The following is a 26,289-nucleotide window of genomic DNA, read 5'->3' as shown; positions in this document are numbered from 1 at the left end:
TATTTTCTTATGGTACTACGAGTTTCATCATCGAAGCTACATTGCTTTTTTAAAGCTTCATTCTTTATTTTTCTGTTTATTTGACTAAATGGTCGCGAGTTCGAATTTCACCATCCCTATTTATTTAATAAAAATTAAGCACAAAGTAATGTGAGTCTGTGAAAGTTTTAAGCCCGTAAGGCTTTCACTTGAGGGGGTGTGTTAGAAAATAATATAAATCATATCATAAGACCTCACTTAACAGTTTAAACTATTGGGTTGAGATGATTATTTGACATGTATCACATTATTATTATTTTTGTTTATAGTTCCTTGTTTCTTTCTAGTTTTTCAGACCAATCAAATTTAATAGAGTGTATGTTAGGGCCTTTAGTATATATATTATGTTGTATTATGTGATTAAATTAAATTATTTAGTAATTAATTGTTCTTTATACTGTGAGTGAAATTATTTAAATTATTTGGTAATCTATTGCAATATTGATTGGATTAAAATATAAATTAAAATATTTTCTTAAAAAATTAAATGAGTTGTTAAAAAATGAATTATTTCTTTTTTAGAAAACATACAAATATAAAAAAAGGAAACAGTAATAAAAAATTACATAGTTAGTTTTTAAAATAAATAATTAAATTAATATCCATATAAGGTAGGAACTAATATATTTAAAATAAAATAATTCATGTTAGTTGATTTTAAAATATTTAAGATCACTAAAACTATGTAACTAGATATCAGTGTGTGTGTGTGTGTGTATAATATGCTTTTATGAAAATAACCTTCGTGCTCAAAATTTATTTTTAAAAATCTTTATGAAACATTTTTTGATATTTTATTTTAAAATGAAATATTAAAAGCTGGAAAAACAAATGAAACAGGCTCCAATTCTCTTATATCTGAAATTGGAATAAGAATATCCGCATTCCAATTCCGATCTCCGTCATAACAAATAAGGGCCGAAAGACACGAAGATGGCCCATAAAAAATATATAAGAACAAAAATCAATGTGTTTTGTTTCTCATCACTTGTAAATGATTATTCATTGCTAACGCTATTTTGTAGCTTAAAAATTTTCACCAGAGAAGAAAAATCACCAAATAAAGGAGAGGAGAGGAGAATATAATCACCCAAAATCCCAATTTCAAAATCCTCATTTTTCACAACACTTTTATTGCAAACAATCACAATTTCTTTCCTTTCAATGGCGTCACCAAAACTCCCCGGCAACAGCAGCAGCATATCAATCTCCGTAGCTGACGACGAAGACTCGGACGAACTGAGTCGAATGCGAGCTCGAGTGCGTAGAAAACGCAAGAAACACCATCACCGATTCAAGAACAATTTTTCACAGAGAATCATTAGGTTTGTTTTAAAATACTGGACGCTCTTGATCTTCCTTCCCGCTGCCGGATTGCTAATATTTGAAGCCTCGAAGATTGGTAGAAAACCGAGCTTGGATGATGCAAAGGTATCTGAACAAGTTGTTGAAGTGAGAAAGCCGAGTTTTCAAGCTGATTTGAATAATAATAAATCAGGGGGCAATTTGAACCGGCTTGATCCAGTGACTCACATTGTCGGTGGAGTTAGAGAACGTAAGTAATTACTGAGATTTACCTCTTTAATTTGTTCAATGTTCCCGTAATTTTTTTCCCATCGAGATTCCGTTGGCGCAAACTATTTTACTTGTGATTAATTTGGATATAACTGGAATGGAAGAAATACATTGTGTTTTACTGCGTTGATTTTCACTTGAATATCCTGTGTTGTCATAAAAATGATAAAAATCTTAGTGATTATTACATTGCTTGCCCATTGTGAATAAAAAATCTTAGGCTAGAGTAATGTAGGCTTTTTTTTTGTGTTTGAAAACGTGAATTTTTTATTTGCTTTAAATTAATAGTTTTTGGTATTTTCAGGTATTTTCATATTGTAAAAAATAATTTTTAAAAAATATAAATATATATATTTTTATATTTTACTTGTGATTAATTTGGATATAACTGGAATGGAAGAAATACATTGTGTTTTACTGCGTTGATTTTCACTTGAATATCCTGTGTTGTCATAAAAATGATAAAAATCTTAGTGATTATTACATTGCTTGCCCATTGTGAATAAAAAATCTTAGGCTAGAGTAATGTAGGCTTTTTTTTTGTGTTTGAAAACGTGAATTTTTTATTTGCTTTAAATTAATAGTTTTTGGTATTTTCAGGTATTTTCATATTGTAAAAAATAATTTTTAAAAAATAAAAAAAAAATATTATTTTAATAAAATCACTATGAAAATCAACCGCTATTACATTTCCAAACACCCCCTAAAATCACATGAGAAAACCGTGTTTTCATCACATAAGCAATACGTTCAAATATGGTTCTGTTCAAAATATGTGTTAGGGGAGGAGAGGAGAGGAGGCAAGATAAATCTTTTCATTGACTTTATTGTTGCATGTGATTAGTTGGTTTATGGTGTTGATGTTTGGGAAAGTTTTAAATCTTGATCTGTTATTTATGGCATTTATCTATGTTGATAGTAGTGGTGTTGAAATTAGTTCAATATGTGACACAGAGCTTGTGGATCGTATCAGGTTGCTTGAAACTGCTACCTTATGAAGAGCTTCAACATTTGGATATTCGAATCCATGATAATTTCAGTGGTCCTGTGAAAAACGTGGTGTACATATCAGAGAAAGATGCACGACATATAGGAGGGAACATTACTTTGTCTGGACAGCACACAGAAGGCACAAGATTTAATTTATTTACTGGACATCAAACTTTTGATCAGAGGGAGAGAAGTTTTAAGGTTATAAGCTACATCTCAAAACCTTCGGCTTTATTTAAGATCAAATAGATCATTATTCCCTTGGTATCTAAGGTGCAGCATAAGGTTGCCTTGGCTGGAAACTCTCAAACTGCAAAACCTACAGGATTCTTTGACCTCAAACTTCTCTAATCCTTTGGTTTTATATGCCAGTTGTTTTTCATACTGCCTGTAAATTTGTGGTTTCAGGTGAATGAAACAGCTGAGCTGCACTGTGGGTTTTACAATGAAAACGGTGGGTTTAAGATTTCTGATGAGGACAGAAGTTACATGCAAACCTGCAAAGTTGTGGTGTCTACATGTGCTTTTGGTGGTGGAGATGACCTCCATCAACCTATTGGAATGTCAGAGGTCACGCTTGAGAAGGTCAGTCAGCATGTGGAGTCCAGGTGTCTTACTTTATTTCTTTCTTGCATCCAGTCTTTACAAACACTTGCAATCCACTATGCAGGTTTGTTATGTTGCCTTTTGGGACGAAATTACTCTAGCAGCTCAGGAGTCACAGGAGCACAGAATTGGTGAGGACCATTTTATTGGGAAATGGCGTGTTGTGGTTGTAAGGGATCTTCCTTTTGCAGACCAAAGGTTGAATGGTAAAATCCCTAAGGTATCGAAGTTATATGCAATCATTCTCCTTTCTTGCTCCTTTCTTGAATTCCTTTCTTTTCAACATGCTATTGCTTCATTGTTAGTTCTTCATTTGAGATTTCGTTTCCATCTTCATGATTATTATCTCCATTCTATTTATAGTCCTAACAATTTTTGCTCATCCCACATAATGCTGTTTATAACCTCCCTTCCATTGCTTAATCCAAAGATTGTTGGAAAACAGTGATTGGACATAAGTTTTGATTGGGTATGAATTTTCAGTTGTTTGGTATTTGCTTCAAATTTCCTTATTTCTTGTTTTTTCAAACCAGAGAGTGTGTGTTTCTTCCCGGGGGGGGGGGGGGGGGGGGGATTCATTGGATTTTTCATACCCTTCGAAATCTTAATTATGGGAAAGCTCAGGATCTTCTTTCCCTACTTCCTATCTTGAATAATTGGGTTCTAGATGGGAGATCATAGAGTTTGATCCTTGAAGGGGTCTGGAAATTTTTCCTCTTAGTCTTTTTTGTGCCATCTCTCCCAGAACCCAAACTTGCTAGCTTTTACCTCATCTCATTTTTTATGGAAAGCTAAGGTTTCCATCAAAGTCCAAAGTTAGGGCTTTCACGTGGACAATGTTTCTCAGCAAAGGTTAGTACTAACCATCTGTTGCAGATTAGAAGTCCTCACAGGGCCTTATCTCCTAATGTTTGTGTAACTTGTCACCAAAATGGAGAGTCTTGTAGCCATTTTTTTATTTTTACTTTGCCCACTGGTTTATGATGGGAAGTCATGGGGTACCTCGAATGGGGTGGATGGATTTGTACTGGTTTCCTTTGTGGGTTTTGGGTTAGGAAAGATTGTCAGATTTTATGGTCACAGTGGGCCCGCCTTCCATTGCATTTAGCTGGAGAGGATCGGAGGAATGCTAGAATTTTCATGATTCAATTCACTTTCAGTAGTTTGTTATGGCATATTAGTTATCCATGCATCCTTATGGTTTCATGCTTCTAGTGCCTTTAGCGGTGTATCATGAGCCCCTTTAATAATGTATGTCTATGAGAGAGCATTTATAAAGATATGGTCCATGACAGCAATTCAGATCCAAAGGATCTAAGGAGTTTAGTGCTTAAGAACCAACCATGGGAATGATGAAACCTGCTATTTCTTAATCTACTTCTATTCAATATGTTTTTGTTTTAGAAAATTATTGATGAGAGGGGGGATAAGAAAGGATATCTGCAGCGAGTTAATGGGATCCTACTTGGTCTTCTACATGCTTGTTTAACAACTGTCTGTCTAAAAAAGGCAGAACAATATGAGGCATCAAAACTATTTTAATCATATTATAATTTCCATATGTTGATTGCTGTAAGCAATTGTTTTTCCTTGTTTTGTTTGTAAACTGGTAGTGCCATGCAAATATTAATTTGTACTGGCAGAAAACACCCACTGGCAGAAATTTACACCCATCGAAGTCATGCATGATTCCTTGTATATTCTTTTTGGAAGCTAGCATCACTCATCTGCTTTTCCTCTTCTGTCGGCATGTTTCATGTCTGTGTGTTGATTGTCTTTGGAGGGTATTCTTATCAACTTCCGCTGTTGCCAGATGTTGGGACATCGCTTATTTCCTCAGGCAAAGTATTCTATCTGGGTTGATTCAAAGTCCCAATTTAGGAGAGACCCTTTAGGTGTTTTAGAAGCCCTCCTTTGGCGATCAAATTCTGTCCTGGCAATTTCTGAACATGGAGCTCGCAGTAGTGTTTATGATGAGGCTAAGGCTGTTGTCAAGAAACACAAAGCCACCCCTGAAGAAGTGGAGGTGCAGATAACTCAGTATCGGCATGACGGCTTGCCTGAAGACAAAAGATTATATGGAAAGAAAGGTAAATTCTATTTTGTTTTAAGGTGATGATGGTATTAAATAAAAATAGGCTTTATGTAACAAACACTAGACCAGGAAGCCAGTTTCATCTGTTTTTTGCTCAAATATTTGGATGTCATAGTGGAAAGGGAAAGTCACAGAAACACATCTATATTTACACCCTAAAGCCTTATTTGATTCGGCTGAAACGAGTTGCATCGATCCAATCTCCTCCCTTTCCTCCCCCAACCCACCCACCCACACACACACACACCTCTTTTGGCGTTGTAGGAACATGATGAGTGATTGCATAATTGTTGGTCTTTGCAGCTCTAAACGAGGCCTCAATCATTGTGAGGGAGCATACACCATTGACTAACCTGTTTATGTGCCTCTGGTTTAATGAAGTAGTTCGTTTCACATCTAGGGATCAGATGAGTTTCCCATATGTTCTATGGCGGTTGAAAGTGCTCAAGGACATCCATAGGTTTCCAGTTTGCATCCGAAAGGATCTTGTTAATAGTATGGGGCATGTACGTAAGGCAAAGCCATTGATAAGTTGATCCTTTGGTGCTTATGGTACTCCGGCATCTGTTCCGCCTCATTGCTCAGATACTTGCAGTTGGATTGTATTCATTCATATAATCAGGCTTACTTGCAGTTTGATTGTTTTCCTTCGCAGTTCACTTGTAGTTATTTTCAATCCTTGTTGTTTCTCCTTGCATTTTGAATTCTTTGTATTCTTTTGGCCCCCATAAATGGCTCTATTATGTGTATTCTAGTATTTTTGCACCACTTAATTAGCTCAATAGATTTAGAAAAAAAGAATAGAACATAACGAATTGGCTTTACTACTTTGGAAGGTTTAAAAGTTGGTTACTTTGATCTTAAAGTTAAGCTTGATGGGTTTTTTTTTTTTCTTTTATCAAATTCATCTAATTTTACTAAATATATTTTTCTCAAACCACTTCCTGAAATAAGCTGATCACATAAATCTATAACAGGACGGGTGAAAGTCTTGAGAACAATCTTTGCGCAGGATTAGCATTATTCATGATTGATTTTTATTTTTATATGTAGATTTAATGTTGTTGTGTTTCTCAATTATCCATAATTATAATTATATTGGATTCAAAAAAGCTTTTAAAAATATATAATTATATATATGAGCTTTATTTAAAACACTACAGTTCATGAAAGTAAAAGATCTAAGATCTTTTAACTTTAACTTGAAGGGTTGTAGTTTAATTGGTCAAGTAAGTTTTAGATTTGTTACGTAAAAGTTATTATTTTAAGTTTTATAAATATCATGATTATTAAAGATTTAAATAATTATTAATTTTAAAATCAATAAAATTAGTCAGAATATATAAACACTGTTCAGATACTTACAATAATAATAATAAAAAGAAAAAAAGAAAAAAACTGAACATATGGACTTATTGACAACTGAGATGGTTGCCTCCTTTTGAATGAGACTGAGAGAGAACGAGAAGCATAAAACAACCTCCTATGTGGAGCCGACGTCGTTTCAAGGAAGACAAACTGGAATGACACCCCTCTCTCTTTATAAATCAACAAAATCCCTAATACGTGTACAGAAGTAATCCAACAGACAAGCAGTGGTGACTATGGCGACCGCACCTCTCCTCCCCACCACTAACTCAACTTCACAAGAGAAACGGCACCGTTCTATCTTCGACGTCCCCACCGATTTCTTCGATGCGTGTCGTTTACTCTCCCCCTCCTCCTCCCCCTCCCCTGCATCAACATCAGTAGCACCCGAAATTCCCTCTCCCATCGAAACTCTAGACGAAGTCGATACGATTTCCAAAAACGGCGTCGAAGTCACAATTCCTAGATGGACCTGTAACACTTGCAAAGCCGAATTCGATTCTCTCCAAGACCAGCGGGTTCACTTTAAATCCGATATTCATCGAATCAATGTAATTACAGAGGTTAACTTATATGTATGGATGTATGTATGTATTTATTTTAAGTAGAAAACCAATTGTTTTAATTTCAGGTTAAATTAAGCATTGCTGGAAAAGATATTGTTAAAGAGGAAGATTTTGATGAATCATTCAAAGATTGTGATATCTCGAGCGTCTCAGGATCAGAAGATGAAGCTGAAAAGGTGTCCTTTTTGCGGACTGACGCGCAAAGAGGGTTTGTAGAGAGTGTGAAGCAGAAGTTGTTTATTCGTCTTAAGACGGGAGAGAGAGTTTCGATATGGAAGAGTCTGGTTTTGAATGATAGTGAAAGTGTTTGTTTTGAGAATGATAATGTTCTTGGGGGGTGTATGAGAGAGAGTGAAGTGATTGAGAGGTTGAAGTTTTTGATTCATGAGGAGAGGAACGGGACGCGTCTGAGGATTGTGTTGCTTGCTAGTGGTGGACATTTTGTTGGGTGTGTTTTTGATGGGAATTCGCCTGTTCTTCATAAAACATTTCACAGGTTAGTGTAGAGACTGCACAAAACTATGATCTTTATGTGCCTTTTGAATTGTTGCTTGGGAATTATTAAAGTTGTCCTGTGTTTTGTTGTGGAAATGTTGAATTATTTGTTTTTCCTCCCCTTGTGATTTAGATATGTTGTAAGAGCCAAAGCTGGTAAAAAGCAGTCATCTAAAGATGGGACTGGTAGAGCTGCACATTCTGCTGGAGCTTCACTTCGTCGGTATAATGAACTGGCTTTGAAGAAGGTATCGATTGTAAACTGTCGCTGTTATCATTTTTGGATTATGTTGTTAAGCATAGTCCTATTTTCAGTGCCTCTATAAACAGTTTGGCTCCCATGATCTATTTGCAAAATAAAGTAACTACACGGTTAATCCTGAAATAGTGAAATAGGGATCTAACAAAATAAGTGTTATATATTTGGTTGCCATCTTTTTCCACTAACTTATCCTAATATGGCGATTCAAAGTTTTGGTTTGTAAATCAATTGTTTGATGTCGTTGTGACATAAATGTTTTAATTCCTGTCCTTGTTAACTGATTATTTTATCATAAATATAAAATGTAGGACATTCAAGAACTACTTGATGTTTGGAAGCCTTATTTTGACGCTTCATCATGTATTTACTTATATGCACCTTCAAGCAATCGGCAACTACTTTTTGATGGCAATAAAGCATATTTCAGCCATCAGCACCATGTTCGAAATATACCATTGAGTATTAGGAGGCCTACTTTCAAAGAAGCACGACGCATTTACAACCAATTGGCACAAGTCACCTATGAAGTGGATGAGAAGGAAAGCATACCAGACACCATTGATGACTTGGTGTCAACCACAAGCACCATTACAAATAGCTGCCCTGGCCCCAGCAAAGAGGACTTGAACAACAGCATTAATAGTGCTGAATCTACTGAACCTTCTTCTATTAAAAAAAAATCTGATGATCTGCATGTATCAAGTGGGAGTGAAAGTGAAGTTGCTGGCACGACAACGCCTTTGCATGAAGCAACACAATCTGGTGATGTTCATCAGGTTTTGAAACTCCTAGAACAGGGTTTGGATCCTTGTATCAAAGATGAAAGGGGGCGGACCCCTTATATGCTGGCAAATGATAAGGAAGTCAGAAATACATTTAGACGCTTTATGGCTTTAAACATTGATAGATGGGATTGGCATGCTGCTAATGTGCCTAGTGCATTAACAAAAGAAATGGAGGAATCTCAAGCTGCTAAGCAGGTAGTAATTTTATTTATGCATCTTTGTTTTTTCTTTGTTCTGAGCCTTTTGCTACTTCAACAAATTTGAAGTAGATCTATCCTTTTCTGGTCCTGCAAGTAATGACCGTCCATGTAACATCATCCGACAAAATTGATGAAAGGAAGAGACACAGAGCAAAGTCTTAATCAGGCTGATTCATAGTGGAGCATCGATGCCTTATCCTAGCTTGTCAAATGCATTGGCTTTCTGTAACCTAATTGTTATAAGATTTTATTGGTCATTTTCAATTGGAGCTTTGCTCATAAATTATTTGTTAACTTAACCATCGCTACTTATCTTGTATGGAGTTAGAATTATGAAGTCATTGGGACTTCTGGGGCATTTCATAAAGTCAGTTGCCTAATGTAGAAGCATATACTTTAACGCATCCATGATTCTGCTGCTTTGTGATTTTGATACATTCAAGTTCAATGCTTAAATTGATTATTTATGTTTGTGGTTGTTCAGACAGAGAAAGAGGAAAAGAGGAAAGCTAGAGCAAAAGAATTGAAGAAATTACGTAAGGCTAGAGAAAAGAAAGCTCAGGTATTTTATGTTCATTAACACTGGGATGCTATGTTCCTTCTAACCTGTTTATTCATTGTCTTAGGATGAGCTTTCAAGGACACAGCTGGTATTAGCATCATATTTAACGTATAAACATGCAAATACAACCATTTTAAAAAATTACAGAAGTGTCCTATTTGAATGGCAGGCAGACCATCAACTTCTCATCTACGTTAATTAAAAAGTTTGCTAGCTATTAAATTTAAGATGGCCATAATTTTGTTCTTCTTCTTTTGGTGTGTTTTTCTGTGCCCGGTTTAAGGAAGAGATTTTTGAACGAAACATGTGACCTCTTAAAATGATGAAGTCATTCAAACTGGAAAGAGATACACCCACTCCTTTTTTTCTCACTCAAGTGGACCCTAAGCTTTCTTGATTCTATAAAATGATGAAGTCCATTGAGAAATAGAGTCTGGATTATCATCAATGTTTAAAAGGCTGAATAACAGGCCTGTTAGTAATGTCATCTCCTCAGGGAGTTTTTTGGTAGCCTATTATTGATCTATCATCTATTACATACAGAGATAACCCAATCTTATGCTTGCATTGCAATTCAATGGCAGTATACCAAAATAGATGATTTGACATCTTTACTTCCAAGATGACTTACGAATCATGTGAGCATAACTTGCATGTAGTAGCCCAAAAGCATGTAAAGCGTGTTTTATATGAGCATTCAGGATTTGCAATAAATGATCTGTATCATGAAATAGGTGTTTTTCCTTTTTCTTGCCTTTTGACAGTTCCAAATTTCTGTAATATGTTGATAACACTTTTTATGATGTTAATTCAGGCTGAGGCTGCATCATCCCAAAATGCTGCGGCAGTTCTAGTTAATCGAGCTACTCCAATTTCAGCTATAAAGGGACAATCTCAGCCTAGTGGAGGATCAAAAATATCTACAGAGGTAAGGATTTTATTAATATTTTTTAACCATTTTTGGGTTGAGAATAGGAATATTGTGACAATGAAGATCCTCAAGAGCACTTTTGTGTTTTGATGCTGTTTCCGTTTTAGTCCTTTTAACATATTTATTAGTTTTTAATACTCTTAAAGAATTCAGGTTCATTGTACTCTATAGGTTGTTCAATTTTTCCTCTTTTGATATTCTGTTCTCGTCCAGCAGGAACTTAAGAGGGCTGAAGCTATTGAGAGGGAAAAGAGAGCAGCTGCTGCAGAGAGGAGAATGGCAGCAGTTGCTGCTATCAATGCCCAAAGCAGTAGCACGAGCACCGTGCCAGCCATGGCACAACCCAAAAGTGGCTTAACATCAGATATAACATGCTCCTGTTGCAATGTGTCGTTAGCTGGTAAAGTTCCATTTCATAGATATAATTACAAGTACTGCAGTACGTCTTGCATGCATGTACATAGAGAGATCCTCGAGGATGAATAACGTAATTGCTTTCAGCAGGTATTTTGCAATTATTTTTGCATTATATAACATTATTTTGTAGTTGCAATTGCATATTTATAACTAATAAAAAGAGTTACTACATTTTCCGCTTCCTCTCATTTATGCATCGTCTTGTTTTTTTCTATGTTTGTCTGTAGTTTGAAAGCCTATTTTCACATTTAATCATATTTTGAATGCCATACATGTACAAATTCAATAAAAGTTGCATGCCGGGACAAAGGGGAACATTTATTTTAATTTACTTAATTTTCACCTTTAGATTTGAAAACTAGAAAATATAAAAGAAAGCATCTTAAAAAACATGTTAGATTTTAACCAAAAATAATGAAGAACTGGGGATTAATTTATAAATAAAAATGTGCATTTGTGACAAAATTATTATTTTGTGAATATAATGATGTTATATATTTACTTTGTGCTGGTGCAAGTATTTTGTTTGACTTATGATTGGTTTAATTATTCATTTTATTATTAAATATATTTGAAAAAATGATTTAATAATGGAATAGCCAGTAAACACATCTTTTTATCCCATCTATTTTTATCTATTGATCCAAGACGTTAACCAAATGACATGTTAGCACAGAGAGATTCATGCCATCGATTAATAGGATGATGTGCGAACTTTTTCAAGAAGGAAAATGAAGTCAAGTCCTTGGATTACAAGAAAGCGCGTCCATTAAAAACTTTGGGTAGGCAAGCAATATGTTATCGCTAGCTATGTAAACAGTGCTCCACAGCGTACTGGATAAAGTTATTTTTTAGCAGAAGAAAATGATGTTCATTCGATGTGAGCATGCTATAAAGAGGGGGGAAATTCACGCCTCAGGCCATGGACCTGATTGAGCCCAAATACATTTGATTAAAAAAAGATAACAATAGTAAAAAGATTAAAAAAAGTAAATTATAATGATAATGCAAGGACATGTTTTTTTTAAGAAAAGAGAACACAAGCTAAATTTTAAGCAAGAAAAATAAAATGAAAGGATGAAATTGTAGGGAAAGAAACAAGAAATAAAGCAAAACAAAATCAAGTCAAAATTGGCTAGGTGCGCTTCTGAGCCTCTGCGCCTGGCTCATTCAAACAAAGATATGTTCTACGGGCCATGGCTTTTTTGTTTATTTTATATATGTTAAAGGCCGACAAAGATGATAGACAAAATTTGATGAAGAAAAAAAAATAGTGAGAGAACAAAAACTCTAGTTAATAAGTTATGTCAAAATCAAAATCAAGTCAAAAACTCTTCTTTTTTCAGTAGGCAGGGAATGCCCTTCATGGCTTGGCTTGTAATGCATGGGAGTAGCATTATAGTATTCCAAGTCAAGACTTGGAGAGATGGGCAAAGAAGAAAACTGATTTTGACTTGAAAGTTGATAAATCATGTTTAATATATATATATATATATATATTTGCAATAAAAAGCTACACAATGACTTACATCTAATTTCATTCCTTATTTGTTGTGTGGGATTTTCACGAGGAGTGGTATTTTTATTCCAGTTTTTTTTCTTCTATTTGGCTTCTCATTTGTTAATTATTTTGATTGTTTTAAGTAATATTTAATTATTGTTTCAAGATAGAATAGATAAAGATAATAAAAATAAAAATATATTTGATTGAAGAAAAAGAGATAAATACATAAAAATAAATATGTTTCTAAAATAATCTTGGAATGAATTTATGTACTTTCAAAACATGAGGTACAAAGAAAACATATCTGCGAAAAAGATATTTTTTATTTTTTATCCTTAAAATATTCTTGTAAAAAATTGTATAACTAAGAAATGTAATAATAAAAATGATTATTATTATAGTTTTAAAATACAACTCAGGAGTGATCCGGGATAAAATCCAGATTGCTAGTTGAGGCACATATCACAAGCTTAGATAAACTAAGTTCACCCCATTCAATATAAAAATAAAATAATTATTATCTTAATTTTATACTTTATAATACATTTATCAACGAGCCTAGCAAAAAGCAATGTAGACCTAAATTTGTAATAGTTCAACTGCTGGTATAGAAAAATTTATTCAAAGGGTGTCAATCAAAATAGGCGGTAGTCCAAGAGGTTTGTTTTGACCCTTTTTTTTTTTTCTGTGCATGTGATTTTCACAAGCTTTTAATTGTTCAATTATAAACGAAATTTAGTAAAAGGGGTGTAAATCTAAACATGTAATAGTTCAATTATCGGAAAAAAAAATTATTCAGGGGGTGTAAATCAAAATGAATAATAGTTACGGGGCTGTACCTCCAGTCATAAAATAAAAAATTATATTACTTAATTGTAATATTTAAAACAGTTTAGAAAAATAATGATTTTTTTGTAAAAATTTGATGCAGCTAGAAAATATTTTTGTAAAAAAATGCTTTTCTTTTTAATTTTTTTTATGTCTTTATATAGGTTTAAAGTGTTATTGTGAGAAATAAATTTTAAAAAGTAAAAATAAATAAAAAATAAAGCCCATATAAGTCTAGAAAGGCCTCGAACGCCAAGTTTTTGAAGGCTGGAGCTATTAGCATACACCAGGACCAGTTAACAAACAGGCTTCCCTTGTCAGTGAGCGCATCCACCACGCAGAATGGTTAGTTCTCTTTGCTAAATTTTATCGAGCACCTTAACCACGTTCCTCTATTAACTAAAAAACGAATTGTTTCTCTGTTTTTCTTTGCAGTCAGTTACACTTCACACAAATCTTGGTGATATCAAATGTGAGATCGCCTGCGATGAAGTTCCCAAGGCCTCCGAGGTCAGTCGGTAACTGTGTTTTGAAAAAAACTAAGTTCTATAATTATTGCTGTAAGTAGAAGTTGTATCGGTAGAAATAGAAGTGGGTTTTAAGTTAATGAGCTAATCCTATAGTTCTTATGCTTTGTTTTGGATTTTTTACAGAATTTTTTGGCGCTGTGTGCTAGTGGGTATTATGATGGGACCATATTTCATCGAAATATTAAAGGTTTTATGATTCAAGGTGGAGATCCTACAGGGACAGGAAAAGGAGGAACTAGTATTTGGGGCAAGAAGTTCAATGATGAGATTAGAGAGTCTCTCAAGGTTTTTTAATTTAATTTGTCTGAAGCTTCTTAGATCTTTGTATGCATTATGTATTCTGAATTTATTTTTGGTAATTTTCAGTGTCACCCTTTAAGAATTCTTAATAGAGTCGTTGCTTGTGTATGATGCAATCCTATTTTGTAAGATTTGAGGATGTGGATTCACTTGTGTTCTTGTTGGAGACGATGTTGTTCTTTTTCGTAAACTTTGCAAAGCGAGTGCCTCTAGAAAGGACATATACTTCAAGGGTTCTAAAACGAAATGAGAGTGTGGTAGATATAGTGGCCTAGATTATCATGCCACTCATTCTTTTTTCTTTTGTTGGCTGCATGGTCACAAGATAGCTAATAATGTACGTGTGTAGGTGGTTGAAATGTAGTAATTTATCATCACCCTCCGATCTAATCAATGTCAACAGCCTGAGGTGTGAGGAATTTAAGACTCATAGCTGTATTGACAGTCATTTATTTACTTTTCATTGTATACTGCATTTTTCGCAACAAATTATACTCAATATAGAACTAACTGTTTTCCAGTGCCAGTTTTGAGATGCTAGAAATGCTAATGCCTGATGCACTGTTTCTCTTATTTTCAGCATAATGCAAGGGGTACACTCTCAATGGCCAATAGTGGACCGAATACTAATGGAAGCCAGTTTTTCATAACGTATGCCAAGCAACCTCATCTAAATGGGTTGTACACTGTGTTTGGCAAAGTAATTCATGGGTTTGAAGTCCTCGATATCATGGAAAAGGTATGTTGTGCTAACCATGGTCAATAGATCTACAGTCTTTCGCTGTATGGAAGTAAAAGAAATAGTTTGCCTCGGGGCAGGGGATTTCTGTTTGAAAGATTGATAAACCTTGTTGTTTGATACTTCTGTTCGGGTCTGTAATTTTTACTCGTCATGTTATATGTTTTGCCTTTGCATCTTCTCACCAGATACAGCAATGTTTACTGCTATTTGGTTTTGTGCAGACTCAAACAGGGCAAGGGGATAGACCTCTTGCAGAGATAAGGATCAATCGCGTGACAATACATGCCAACCCACTTGCTGGTTAGTTTCCATCTCGGAATATCTGTCTGGATATTGTTGCAGCGAGATACTGGTGTGTTTGTAACATTGATTTAGGATTGAATCTCGTGGATAAATGTATCCGCCTTTAAACTGTAACATCTGAACTTAATTACAGCTAACAAGGAAATACCAAGTATTACCTGTAGAATAATGTAAAGCAACATTTTTTATTTACAATTGCATGATATTTCAGAGTACTTTTCAAGTATTTAAATAAGTTTGTCTCTCTGTTCCAGACTAAAAATTATTTTATGATTAATTAAAAAAAATAAAATTCATGTACTCTTTTGAAAAGAAAAGAGTGAAGTTGGAGAATTAATTGTGTAAAGCTGAGTGTAAAAGGACTGTAAAATTACTCAATGCATTTGGTTATAAGATCTTCCAGCATGATTATGAAAGTGTTATAATCTAGTAGCCAATAGATATTAGCTTGTGCATGTAAATACAATATAATTATTTAATGAAATTGCTAGGCGTTCTTTTATTTTATAAGTTTGTTTTAATTAATTATATGCTTACTTATTTGGTAAAAGTCCATATAGTGATCTCTGTATGATATGTGGTGTGAGGCATATTTTCCGTTGTGAATAACACTATTAAATGTCTTTAGTCGTAGCTGTCACTAGTCACTCATTAGGTGAATGACTTTGAGAAGTATATGCACACAATGAGAATTAATTTTAGAAGGGTTCTCAAATCATATTTCATATGGAATTTATCTACTAGGTAATGAGAGCAGAATAAGGATTGACTATAGTGGGCATGCACATTCAAGTCACTTTGGGTGACATGATGGGATGCTAGCTCATGCACTTGACTTTGTAAGACAACATGTATGGATAAAAGTATTCATATCATATTTGATGTGTGCTATCCTATTGGCACTAGGATTGTAGTTGAGCTTTACTGCAAACGTGATTAGGAGCCTAAAGGGTCACTTGTATGAAAGGAATTGAATGTAATATGAAGCCAGAGTACTTCCTCTAAGAGTCCTAATGAGACCAGGACTCTCTACTAGCTCGAATGAGATTAGGTTTAGGAATCCTAGTTTGAAACTAAAATTCTAATTAGATATTGTTTGGAATTGAGTTTCAACCTGTTCTTGTTAAAATATAAAGAGAAAAAATTACTTCAAATTAAATTTTTTTCAGTGTTGTTATATGGGCTTGTGAAGCCCATATGATAGTCTTGGCTCGTCACCATTTATGTTGGCCTAAGATCCCACATGGGCTTAGGCTAGGATATTAGAACAAAAGACAACTTTTTTCAATCTGATTGAAACTGATGAAAAACACTTGTTGTTTTTTCCATCTTTTATGTGTTCTAATTATTCTTATAGTACAACTAGACTATTCCATAATACAAAAGAGTTTTGGGATTGAAAATTGATATTCATTCTTAAATGAATATATCGGATAATTTGATGATTTATAGGTTTACTGTAACTGAAGTATCGAGATGATTACTGTAATCTTAAGAACAAGATACTCCTCGTATTATTACATAGGTTTTGATTTATTTATAACCGTATGGATCATTATTGAGGAGATGTGCCTCAATGACTTCCACGAACTCCTTGTCATCCTTACCCACATCATTCATATGCTGGAACTCTCAATAAATCTTTTCATGGAAGTCGTTGTCATGAATGTAGAGCAAATTCAAAGTTCATTTGGCTTAACTTTTAAAAAAATGACTTTTGATTTTAAGTCATGATTAGGATAAAAATAAGTTAAAATTACTTCGACCTAGAAGTATATTCGATAAAAATAACTCGAATCAACTTTTTTTTTAATAAAAGATGTAATTATGTAGAATTTATAAGTTAATTAAATCAAGATTTTGACTCAATTTTGTAATGAATTTGTTATTTAAGTGAAAATTTATTTTTAACCCAACATGGTTATGATTTTTCTATAAATCAAGAGAAAAAAAAAATATGTAAATCAATTTATAAAAATCAAACCAAACCAAAAATCAATTTCAACTTAAATTATGCCTCAACTCAATACTTTAATAATTTTTATAGTTGATCATCTTAGTATTAATGTTCTTAATAAAAATATACAAAAATGCTCTCTTTAGGTATTAAACTTCAAATCTTATGCATTAAAATAAAAACCCTTTGCCAACAAGCCACTACATTATTTAGCAAGATGTTGATACATTTATCTAGAAACATAATGCCACTTTATTAGTTTGAAAAAAATGATGAGGGTGATTTTAATGTTAATGAATTTTTCTTCAAGTGGGGATTTTAATGGAAGTAATTTTTTTCTTGAATCATTGGACTCATAAATTTTTCTTATTCAGTTTTATTCTTTACTTTTTAATTGATTAGATGGTGTTTTGGGATTGAAAATAAATTTATTGAGATTCATAGGATATTTTTAAGTTGTTTAAAATGAAAACAAGTTGAATTTGGGTTTTAGAGTCCAAAAACTCATATTATAATTTTTAAATTATTGGAAGTGACTGAAAAATAATTTTAAAGGTATAAATTTTCATAGAATATGTGCATTTAATTATATTTTATTTCTTATTAAGAATATCAAATTTTCGTTTTAGTCTTTAACTAATTATTTATGCTGCTCTAATAATATCATTTTAAAAGGTATAAATTGGAAAGCCATATCAAAAGCTATTATTATCATACGAGGCATCTTAACATGTAACAAAATGATACGCCAACACTTTTAGGTATTTAGTCTTCATGTGTAGGGACCTCCGCCTCTCCAAAAACAATGACAAAATATCTCAGCAAATGTCAGGTTTTTAAATTTATTTTTAAAAAATCAATTGCAGAATTATTGAAAACTTATATAATTATTAATTTAAGTTATTGAAGAATAGAATTAGTGGAGGTGGATATAAATGGGACAGGAAAATCACGATTAAAAAAAAATGCCTTACCAAGCTCGTCTTCTGCAGTGAAGCGATGGGATTTAATTTCTGCATCAGAAGATGAGCTTAACTAAAAACAAAAGGACTTGGGTTCAAGACCTCAAGTGCATGTGAGCGAGTAAATGAGATCCTGGTTAAGAGACATTGCTCCAAAAAATAAGACGATGGTGTCTCATTTTGATTTTGATCGCAGGTTACTGATTAAAAGTGCAACCCATTACCATACAGACATTCTTTGTAGTGGGAATTGATTAAGAGAAAATTGTAGACCTCTACAGTTCATGAAAATCCCCATCAGTGAAAGGGCTCATGCCAAAGTTTTTCCTCTACTTTTTTTGCATGTTTCTAAGGATTGACAAGATAATTTCAAAAAAAAACTATGAACATCCCATTCCACTCTCTCTAACCCTGCCGAATGGTAAAGTAGAAACTGCAAGCTGTGAATTTGTAAGCCAAACATGATATTGGCAAAGAAGCACAATTCTTAACTCGTTTGCTCAATATTGCACCTCATGAAATCTCTTGAAACGCTGAACATTAATATGTGCTCAAAACTTGAGAGGTTGCCAGCACGTTTGGGTTATATGGAATCCTTAACTGAGCTGTTGGGGAATGAAACTGCGATCAAACAACTTCCCTCCTCGATTGGACATTTGAAGAAACTCAGGAAGTTGTCATTGGGTGCATGTGATGACAAACGAGATTTACTATCCCCATCTTGTCTTTCAATAGCAATTCCATCAGTGCTGATCGATCCATGTAATTGGATGAAAAACGATCCAATAATGGGATTTTTTTTTTCAATAAATGGGAAATTTAAAATGCTTGGGGATGGAAATGGGGGGTTCATTGTGGCTTTCACCAAGAAGATCAATCTCTTAAGTGCTCCTTCCAGCTTCCTTTTCTGGTTTAATCTCACTGAGAAATTTAGATCTTTGTGATTGTGGATTGTCTGAAGGCACGATATTGTCCGATTTTGGGAGTCTGTTGTCTCTCGAAAAAATGAATTTGACAGGAAACAATTTTTTTAATCTACCTCCAGGCATTGACCTCCTTCCTAAGTTAGAGACATTGATCGTTATATATGCACTGCTCAAATCTTCTATCAATCTCAACGCTTCCTGCAAGTTTAAAGGTATTGGATGCATGCTACTGCACCTCAACGGAAAAACTATCAATTCACTCCGAAAAAATGCCTGCGTTGTTCTTACAAGGGTGCCAAAAACTAAAAGAGATCGAAGGGATGGCTAAAGGTGCGAAGAGCGGGCAGAAGCTCATTTTGTTGGATGGCTATGACAATTTATCAAATGATAAGAAGAATAGTCTTGTTCGGGTTCTCTCTCTAACTATCTTGTGCAAACACTCACAAATAACAATTATCTGAAGGCCTAAAATAATTATCTTTCCTTGACATTAACAGGCGTGCAAGAGCAAATTCCAACACATTTCTCTCCTTGATGGTGAGATACCAGATTGGTGCAGCCATTTCAGTTTCATTATCTCTTCATTCCGCCCGGCCCCCTCCCGATCTAACCTCGGTATATATTTAATTTTTTTCAAGCCCCCGTTCTGTATTTATTAAATTATTTGTGTATATCAACGCTTTTTTGAGGAAAGTTGCTGCGCAGAGCCGATTAACAAAGTTGATTACCAATTAAAGAATGCGTTCTAGCCCCATCAAGAATCTGCTCTTGGTGGTAGGGCTGTAGCCTTTTCATCAAGCAGGGTTACTAGACTTTTGTCGTTTCCCTCGTGTGTGGTGATGGCAGTTGACCGGTATCCGGTTTGTTATGCTACGAATAGGTTGTCGTAGCTTCTCCGTGCACGGATGTTTGGAAAATTCTCTCATCGAAGTCCCTGGAGGGTATTAAGGGAGGCGTTTCCTTCTTGAGGCTGAACCTGTGCAAGTTTCCCACATGTTAAAATTACGCATTTGCAAAGAATCGGGATTTTAACTGTTGTGATGATGAGTGTTGAATAGAAGAGTATCAAAGGTGATGAAAATCGGACATTTCCATCGATTATAATTTTGAATTTTGGCGTTAAGAAGATTTGGACCACCTTCGGTGGAGGGATAGGGGATGGGCTTGAACAGTCATCGTCCTCATCCTAATCATCATCATCGTAATCATTGTGCATGTGAAACTAATATCCACTGGCTCTCAAACCCATTAAAATTAAAATTCTTACTATGTTTTTCATTTTATTGATATTGACTTCCTGTTACATACATGGCTGCTAGCTTTCCTTGGATGCCAGAGCCCTTTCCTGATAGAATTCATGGCAAATCTGCTACGATAATTCCCTGCTCATGTCTTTCCTTGCCGCAGGTTTAGACTTTCGCAACAGGCATTTTATTTCTAATTTTCAGGTGAAAGTTGCCGGTTTAGTAACAAAAAAAAAATGTTTATATATCTCGGGTACGAAATTAAAATCAAATCAAATCATGGCAACTGCAATTGGGTTGCTGTCAGATTTTTGAAGCTGTTGAAGGCATGCGGTGCTCATACAAAGAAGCACATAAAAACATATATAGTTCTCTCTGATTATAACTAGAGGAGAATAATCCGAAGTATAATTAGATCAGTTTTGAAAATGGAGGGCGTTTCATTTCATAGTTGACTATATTCATTTAGCGACAAACAAGAGATGAGGCATGAGCATTGAAGGCTAGTGGCCCAAGTCCTCACTGAATTGCTGATTCATTTTTTCAGTTCAAAGAGGGTATGATGAGGTATTAAACCTCGACATCAGATGCAGGTACATGCACATGTATAGCTAGCAAAAACAAGGCAGATAACATCCAAAAAACACATCATGGTCAATTTATAAGGGTACGAACTTGACCTTAATTCACATACCATGGCTGCAGTAGCAGTCATGAGCCTCTCGTAGTTTTCGCCATGTAGCTAGCACCATATGATCTAATCCTGGTTCTATATGAACTGGATGGCTGGCTAACTAAGCCAATGTCCAATCGGCAATTCAGGGACCATGTGAAGTGCAATAGGACAAAAAAAAGAAATCACTATCCTGATCATGATGATACTGCTAGTATTTTATAGATGAGAGAGGGCAGAGGTGGTGATGATCATGATGGTGGATAAGAAGATGAGGCCAAAATGGAGGTTCATTTTCCAAATATATGACCATGACAATATTGGCACTCAATTACATGAAGAAATGGGACAAAAGAATAACGTAACAGCATTGAATACTTACATTTCTTTGACGGTGATGTAAATATAACAGTGGTTGTTTTTTAAAGTAATTTTTATTTAAAAATATATTAAAATAATATTTTTAAAAATTATTGTTAACACATCAAAATAATATAAAATATAAAATATTAATTTAAAAATAATTAAAATTTAAAAAAAAAAAACACAATTTTAACCGAGTTTACAGAGAGCATCTTCTTCCTCATTCGAGTACTATCCTCGCGCGCCTCAACCCATCTTCCCTTCCCCTAGTTGTTTTCTACTTCCCTGCTGCCCCCATAATGTGTAGTTCCCACACGTGATCTGCTCGTGAAACTCCTTGTGACTTGACCTTTGAAAAATCAGGGGAAGGTGGCTTCAAATGAAGGCAAGGCCAAGGAAGTTTCCAAGCAAGAAGTTCTTCGTGAAAAGAGCTTTGCTTCGTTCGTTAAACAGAGATCAATTTGTCTTCAAGTATATATAATCGCTTTCATGGAACAAAAGAAGTCCCTAAATTAACATGCAAATCTTGCATGTTTAATTATTATAGCACAGCAAGTGGACTATTACAACATTTGTTGCATTTGATCGAGTAGTGGATTTACGCATTACGTGCCTCATGTTGTCTGCTTAATTTTTGGACTTTAGCAATAAGGTGTTTTCAGATTAGTTTGAGGTATTGTTTGAAAACACCATCAGTTAGGTAAATGTTTGACTTTTTATTTTTAATCATTTTTTAATTATTTTAATGTACTGATGTATCCCAGGGTAACAAATTAAAACAGACAGAGTATAAATGGAAGTTAGAACAAAAAATGATAGTTAATTGAGGTGAAAAAATATAGACCATGGTAAAAAAAAAAGGGGTTAATTTAGGGGGTGATTAAAGAACAACTTGAGAGAATTAGGGATATAATTTTTAATTTTTGAAGACTCCGGAGATGCCATTATAAAAGATACACATGCTCGAGAGTGGTGTATGCACATCGATCATGATGATAGATCTCGATGTGGTGATTAATGTGGAGCAAGTGGTTCCATCTAGTTGGTTAATCTTCTTGAATTATCTAGTAATTTAATGACCGAAACTTTGACTAGCAATTAACTACAGCGCAATGCAATCTAAGTCAGATCCACTATAATTAAGTATATGTTCTTGTTCGTGATTGTCTTCTCGTTAATGCAAATGATTAAGCACAATGGGGATGAGAAAATTGGGGATTTTGATTTGTTTGGAGGTGCAAGGACGACCTTTTATTTTCAAATTATATATATCGGAATATATAGTTTAAGACGTAAAGGGATTAATTTCCGGTGAAAAAAATAGTAATGATAAAGAAAGACAATTTCAATTTGCGATGGTCGATTCATCCACGCAAGATAAAGATAAAAAGGATTTTTGAAAAATATTTTATTTTATTTTATTCTAAATTAATTTATTTTTAATATTTTCTAATCGTTTTGATGTGCTGATATCAAAAATAAATTTAAAAAAATAAAAAAAATTATTTTAATATATTTCTAAATAAAATATCATAAAAAAACCGTCACTGATACCGACCATTTGAGTTTTTTTGACCATCTGTATCTTACCTTCTCAAGTGAGGTTTTGGGAAATTTCCTGGCAAGACTAATATGATGGTGTAAAAAGCACGTTTTCTTCCAGGTATTAAGATTTGAATTTTAAACTGATAGGTAAAAAAGTAAGATTTTCATAACGTCTGTAATTCAATACAGAGGATCCACCAGACTAAACCCTTAAACAGTCGTCCAATGTACCCAAAAAAAAAACAGAAAGAAGAATGCTTTTAACAGTTCTTAGATTTTGATGTGAAGATTGATTCATGTACTAAGCAGCACCGTCTCAAGGTAGGTTATGGGTTAATAAACAGAATAGAAACCATGGCTTTCTTGAGCCTTGACTAGCAGGTCCAAATACTATACTCCGTCACAGGCCCACACTAATCTTCTTCTTCTTCTTCTTCCGACAGCATCCTAAACCTAATTATTAATGGATATCTACTGCATGCGTGGACTCTTCGGTGGCTGATCTTGTCAAACATGGTGAGCTGCCCAGTACTTTAATAACTAATCACTTATTAGTCCTCGGGGAGAGACTGCGTGCTATCCTGCATTGCCCTTCCGCTTCATTTTAATTAAACTCCAGGTTTTTAGAATTACGATATCTTCAGTTCAGACCAGTCTTATTTCTCTCCGACTGAATTCAGACGAATCACTCATTTTCATTATCCGAATATGATATAGTAGCAAAACCAGAGGTGAAAGGTGCTGTCTTGTTTTGATTCCTGCCTGTTCGATCCCCTAAGAAAGGAAATGGATCATGAATTATTTGTTTACACCTTAGGGAGTGATCATCGGTTTCACGTTTACAGTGATTAGAGAAATCTTATACTAATCTGAACTATATATGTCCATCGCTACAGCACATAAACAACAACACGAAGGGGAAGGTGATTTTACTTTGGCCATTGATATGATTCACTATTCACTATAATAGTGAACCGACATGTATATGGGTTTTCTAAAAAAAATTGTTTGTCATTTATTAACCAGGGTTATTCTTGTCTCTTTCCACACACTGCATTATCGTTGTAAGTTTATTTAGAGGTATTTTTATCTTTTTAATATTTTAATAAACAGTAAAATAATCAAAATATCTTAAAATAAAAAAACACTATAAGAACAGGAGTGTTTTAAGTCTTTTTTATTTTTAATATATAGTTAAGTTACAAATATATCCTTGAAGCCAAAAGATTTAACCCATGGAATCAGGGGTATTAGGGTCTTTTTACCTTTTTTGGTTACTTGTTGGTTTGGTTAATGGCAATGACATCATTTAACATTTAATTAATTATTTTTTAAAATAAAAAAATTTGTTAGCACGTGTGACAACTTTCAATGATAGAAAATATGATTTCGCCATCTCATTTTATTCTTTGTCGTCGCCTTTTCCTTTCTAGGTTACACATGTTTTTTTACGATGGTCGGTTTATCGTCGGTGACCCTTTCCCCCCCTTCATTTCTCTCTTTTACACCAAGAAATGTGCTTTAGTCCTCGTTGTTATTAGTGTTTCAAATTCAGTCTTTTTAGTTTTGATTGTTTATTTTTTTCCTTTTCTTTTTTGTTGAAGTTTATTTGTTTTCAATTTAATTATTCAATTCTAATGTTCAATTTGATCATTCTACTTTTGATTTCTTTATTTTTTCCTTGGCTCTTTTTTTAAAAAATTTTATGGTTTTTAATTTTATTATTCAATTCAAAATTATGATTTTTTTTCCAATAGTAATAGTCATGGTAATAATGTTAGTAATATTAATGATACTAATAATAATACTAATAATATTGTTATTGTTGTTGTTACTGCTGTTGTTGTTTTTTTTTGTTATTTTTTTAAAAAAAAAGGCTTTGTGATTTTTTTAAAATTTCTTTTTTATAATGTATAACTGATCTCATAAACTGGACCACAGGTTTTACGGGTTAATACGAGTTGACTTGCCTCTTATTATCTAACTTACATATTTATCACGTTATCTCAAATTGGCTCAATGATATTGTTTTTGTATTTTTTATCCAATTGCGTACTTTCTAATATTTTTTTCCTAGGTTATTATGTTGTTTTTTTATTTTGATCATTTACTATAATTATCAATTATTTTTATTATTTAATTAAAATAAAATCAACTTATTAAAGATATAATTCAAGTTATTTATTTATTTATTTATCTAAATCGTGCTTGTAGTGCCTATACATTATCTTTTCCGCGAAGAAAATACAAATTCATAAAATAGCGCGGATTCAGATCTAGTGTATTCGTTTGCCAAACTAGGATGCTACAAGTGACAACATGTTGTTCGACAGTATTGCAATTGAAAGGGGAAGTCCCAAATTTCAAAAAAGTGACTTCAAGCTGTTTAAAAGTAGATTGTGTAAAGTATTTTTTATTTCAAAATATATTAAGATAATTTTTTTTATTTTAAAATTTATTTGTTAACACTAAAAAATTGTTAAAAAATATTAATTTAAAAAAAATAAAAAAATAAAAAAATAAAAAAATTTCCAAATCAATTTTTAATGAAAACAAACACAGTAAAAAAACTGTATTGTCCTATTCTGTGGGACCAACAAACGCCCCCACCAGTTCAACCAGCTCATTAGTCTTTAGACTTTCTGAAATAGTAATAAAAAAGGCCAAAGAAAAGGAGAGCCTCCCTTTTTTCTTCTTCTTCTTCTCTGCAGTCCTCGTCTATTGCTGGCCTTTGTAATCATGAGTCCTCATGCCATCATTACCATGAAAGGCCTCTGCATCTTTTTCTTTCATATGCAGATACAAGCACAGCCACATTACCCCTTCTATATAACTCTCATTTTATTTCTCTTAGTTTCTACCATCAGCTACAATCCCCCCAACCCCATCTTCCCTTCTAAGCTTTTCTCCCTCTCTTTTAGGCACCTTTTGCAAGAAAAAGAACAAGCCCCCATTTCTCTGTGACACAAAACCTGAACTTTAACGAGAAACAAAATGAGTGCTAGTACATGTTCAAAACTGAGCCCATGCAGTCCCCTGTATATTGCTTTTAGCAATCAACAGCCATCAAAAGGACACAGCCTTCGATATCACAGGCTAAACAGGTTAGTAGTTCTGATCTCTCTGTGTGTGTGTCTCTCTGATCTCAAATTGAAGTGCTAAATATTGTATATGATGTAACAGGAAGAGAAGGTTGACCAAACAAACTAAGGAGAAGAAGATGGCTGTACTGGTAAAGAAAGAGATGGAAATCAAGAACTTGAAACTGTACATGGAGAACAAAAGCATCATAGAAGAGAATGAGAAGCTGAGGAAGAAAGCACTCCTTCTACACCAAGAAAATCAAGCTCTGTCTTACCTGCTCCAAAAGAAGTCCTCCAATACTCTTCATGACCACTTGGCTCCCAACAACTAATATGACCATATATATCTATGTAGGAGAAGTTACTATATGCAGATCGAATACAAGAGTATTAATAGAAATGAAGAGGATCAATGCTTTCTTCAATCTTTCTCCGTCA

At 33.8% G+C, this 26,289-nt stretch overlaps 4 protein-coding genes across 5 annotated transcripts; all 4 read left to right on the top strand.

Annotated features, from left to right (window-relative positions):
- Positions 1 to 995: 995 nt before the first annotated feature.
- Positions 996 to 6,054, top strand: LOC133692680 (probable hexosyltransferase MUCI70). The gene is made up of 6 exons (XM_062113785.1): positions 996 to 1,594; positions 2,588 to 2,805; positions 3,013 to 3,189; positions 3,275 to 3,430; positions 5,024 to 5,300; positions 5,609 to 6,054. Exons 1-6 carry the CDS (start codon positions 1,204 to 1,206, stop codon positions 5,839 to 5,841), a joined length of 1,452 nt encoding a protein of 483 aa, XP_061969769.1. The 5' UTR covers positions 996 to 1,203; the 3' UTR covers positions 5,842 to 6,054.
- Positions 6,055 to 6,762: 708 nt separating this feature from the next.
- Positions 6,763 to 11,074, top strand: LOC133692736 (uncharacterized). 2 transcript variants are annotated; one of them, XM_062113867.1, is made up of 7 exons: positions 6,763 to 7,224; positions 7,305 to 7,735; positions 7,868 to 7,982; positions 8,305 to 8,976; positions 9,466 to 9,543; positions 10,358 to 10,471; positions 10,688 to 11,074. In XM_062113867.1, the coding sequence occupies exons 1-7, from the start codon at positions 6,910 to 6,912 to the stop codon at positions 10,958 to 10,960; spliced, it is 1,998 nt and encodes a 665-aa protein (XP_061969851.1). In that variant the 5' UTR covers positions 6,763 to 6,909; the 3' UTR covers positions 10,961 to 11,074. The 2 variants fall into 2 exon arrangements, with proteins under 2 accessions (XP_061969851.1, XP_061969852.1); XM_062113868.1 differs by having other exon boundaries at positions 6,765 to 7,224; positions 10,691 to 11,074.
- A 2,383-nt stretch (positions 11,075 to 13,457) lies between these two features.
- Positions 13,458 to 15,313, top strand: LOC133692759 (peptidyl-prolyl cis-trans isomerase CYP18-1). The gene is made up of 5 exons (XM_062113892.1): positions 13,458 to 13,568; positions 13,659 to 13,733; positions 13,877 to 14,038; positions 14,634 to 14,792; positions 15,017 to 15,313. The coding sequence occupies exons 1-5, from the start codon at positions 13,566 to 13,568 to the stop codon at positions 15,098 to 15,100; spliced, it is 483 nt and encodes a 160-aa protein (XP_061969876.1). The 5' UTR covers positions 13,458 to 13,565; the 3' UTR covers positions 15,101 to 15,313.
- A 10,129-nt stretch (positions 15,314 to 25,442) lies between these two features.
- On the top strand, positions 25,443 to 26,289 carry LOC133692997 (protein LITTLE ZIPPER 2). The gene is made up of 2 exons (XM_062114185.1): positions 25,443 to 25,872; positions 25,952 to 26,289. Exons 1-2 carry the CDS (start codon positions 25,763 to 25,765, stop codon positions 26,181 to 26,183), a joined length of 342 nt encoding a protein of 113 aa, XP_061970169.1. The 5' UTR covers positions 25,443 to 25,762; the 3' UTR covers positions 26,184 to 26,289.

The sequence above is a fragment of the Populus nigra genome, chromosome 4 (genome assembly GCF_951802175.1).
Source record: "Populus nigra chromosome 4, ddPopNigr1.1, whole genome shotgun sequence".
Classification (NCBI taxonomy): domain Eukaryota; kingdom Viridiplantae; phylum Streptophyta; class Magnoliopsida; order Malpighiales; family Salicaceae; genus Populus; species Populus nigra.
Note: the sequence above shows the minus strand (reverse complement) of the source record. Positions and strands in the feature narration are given on the sequence as shown.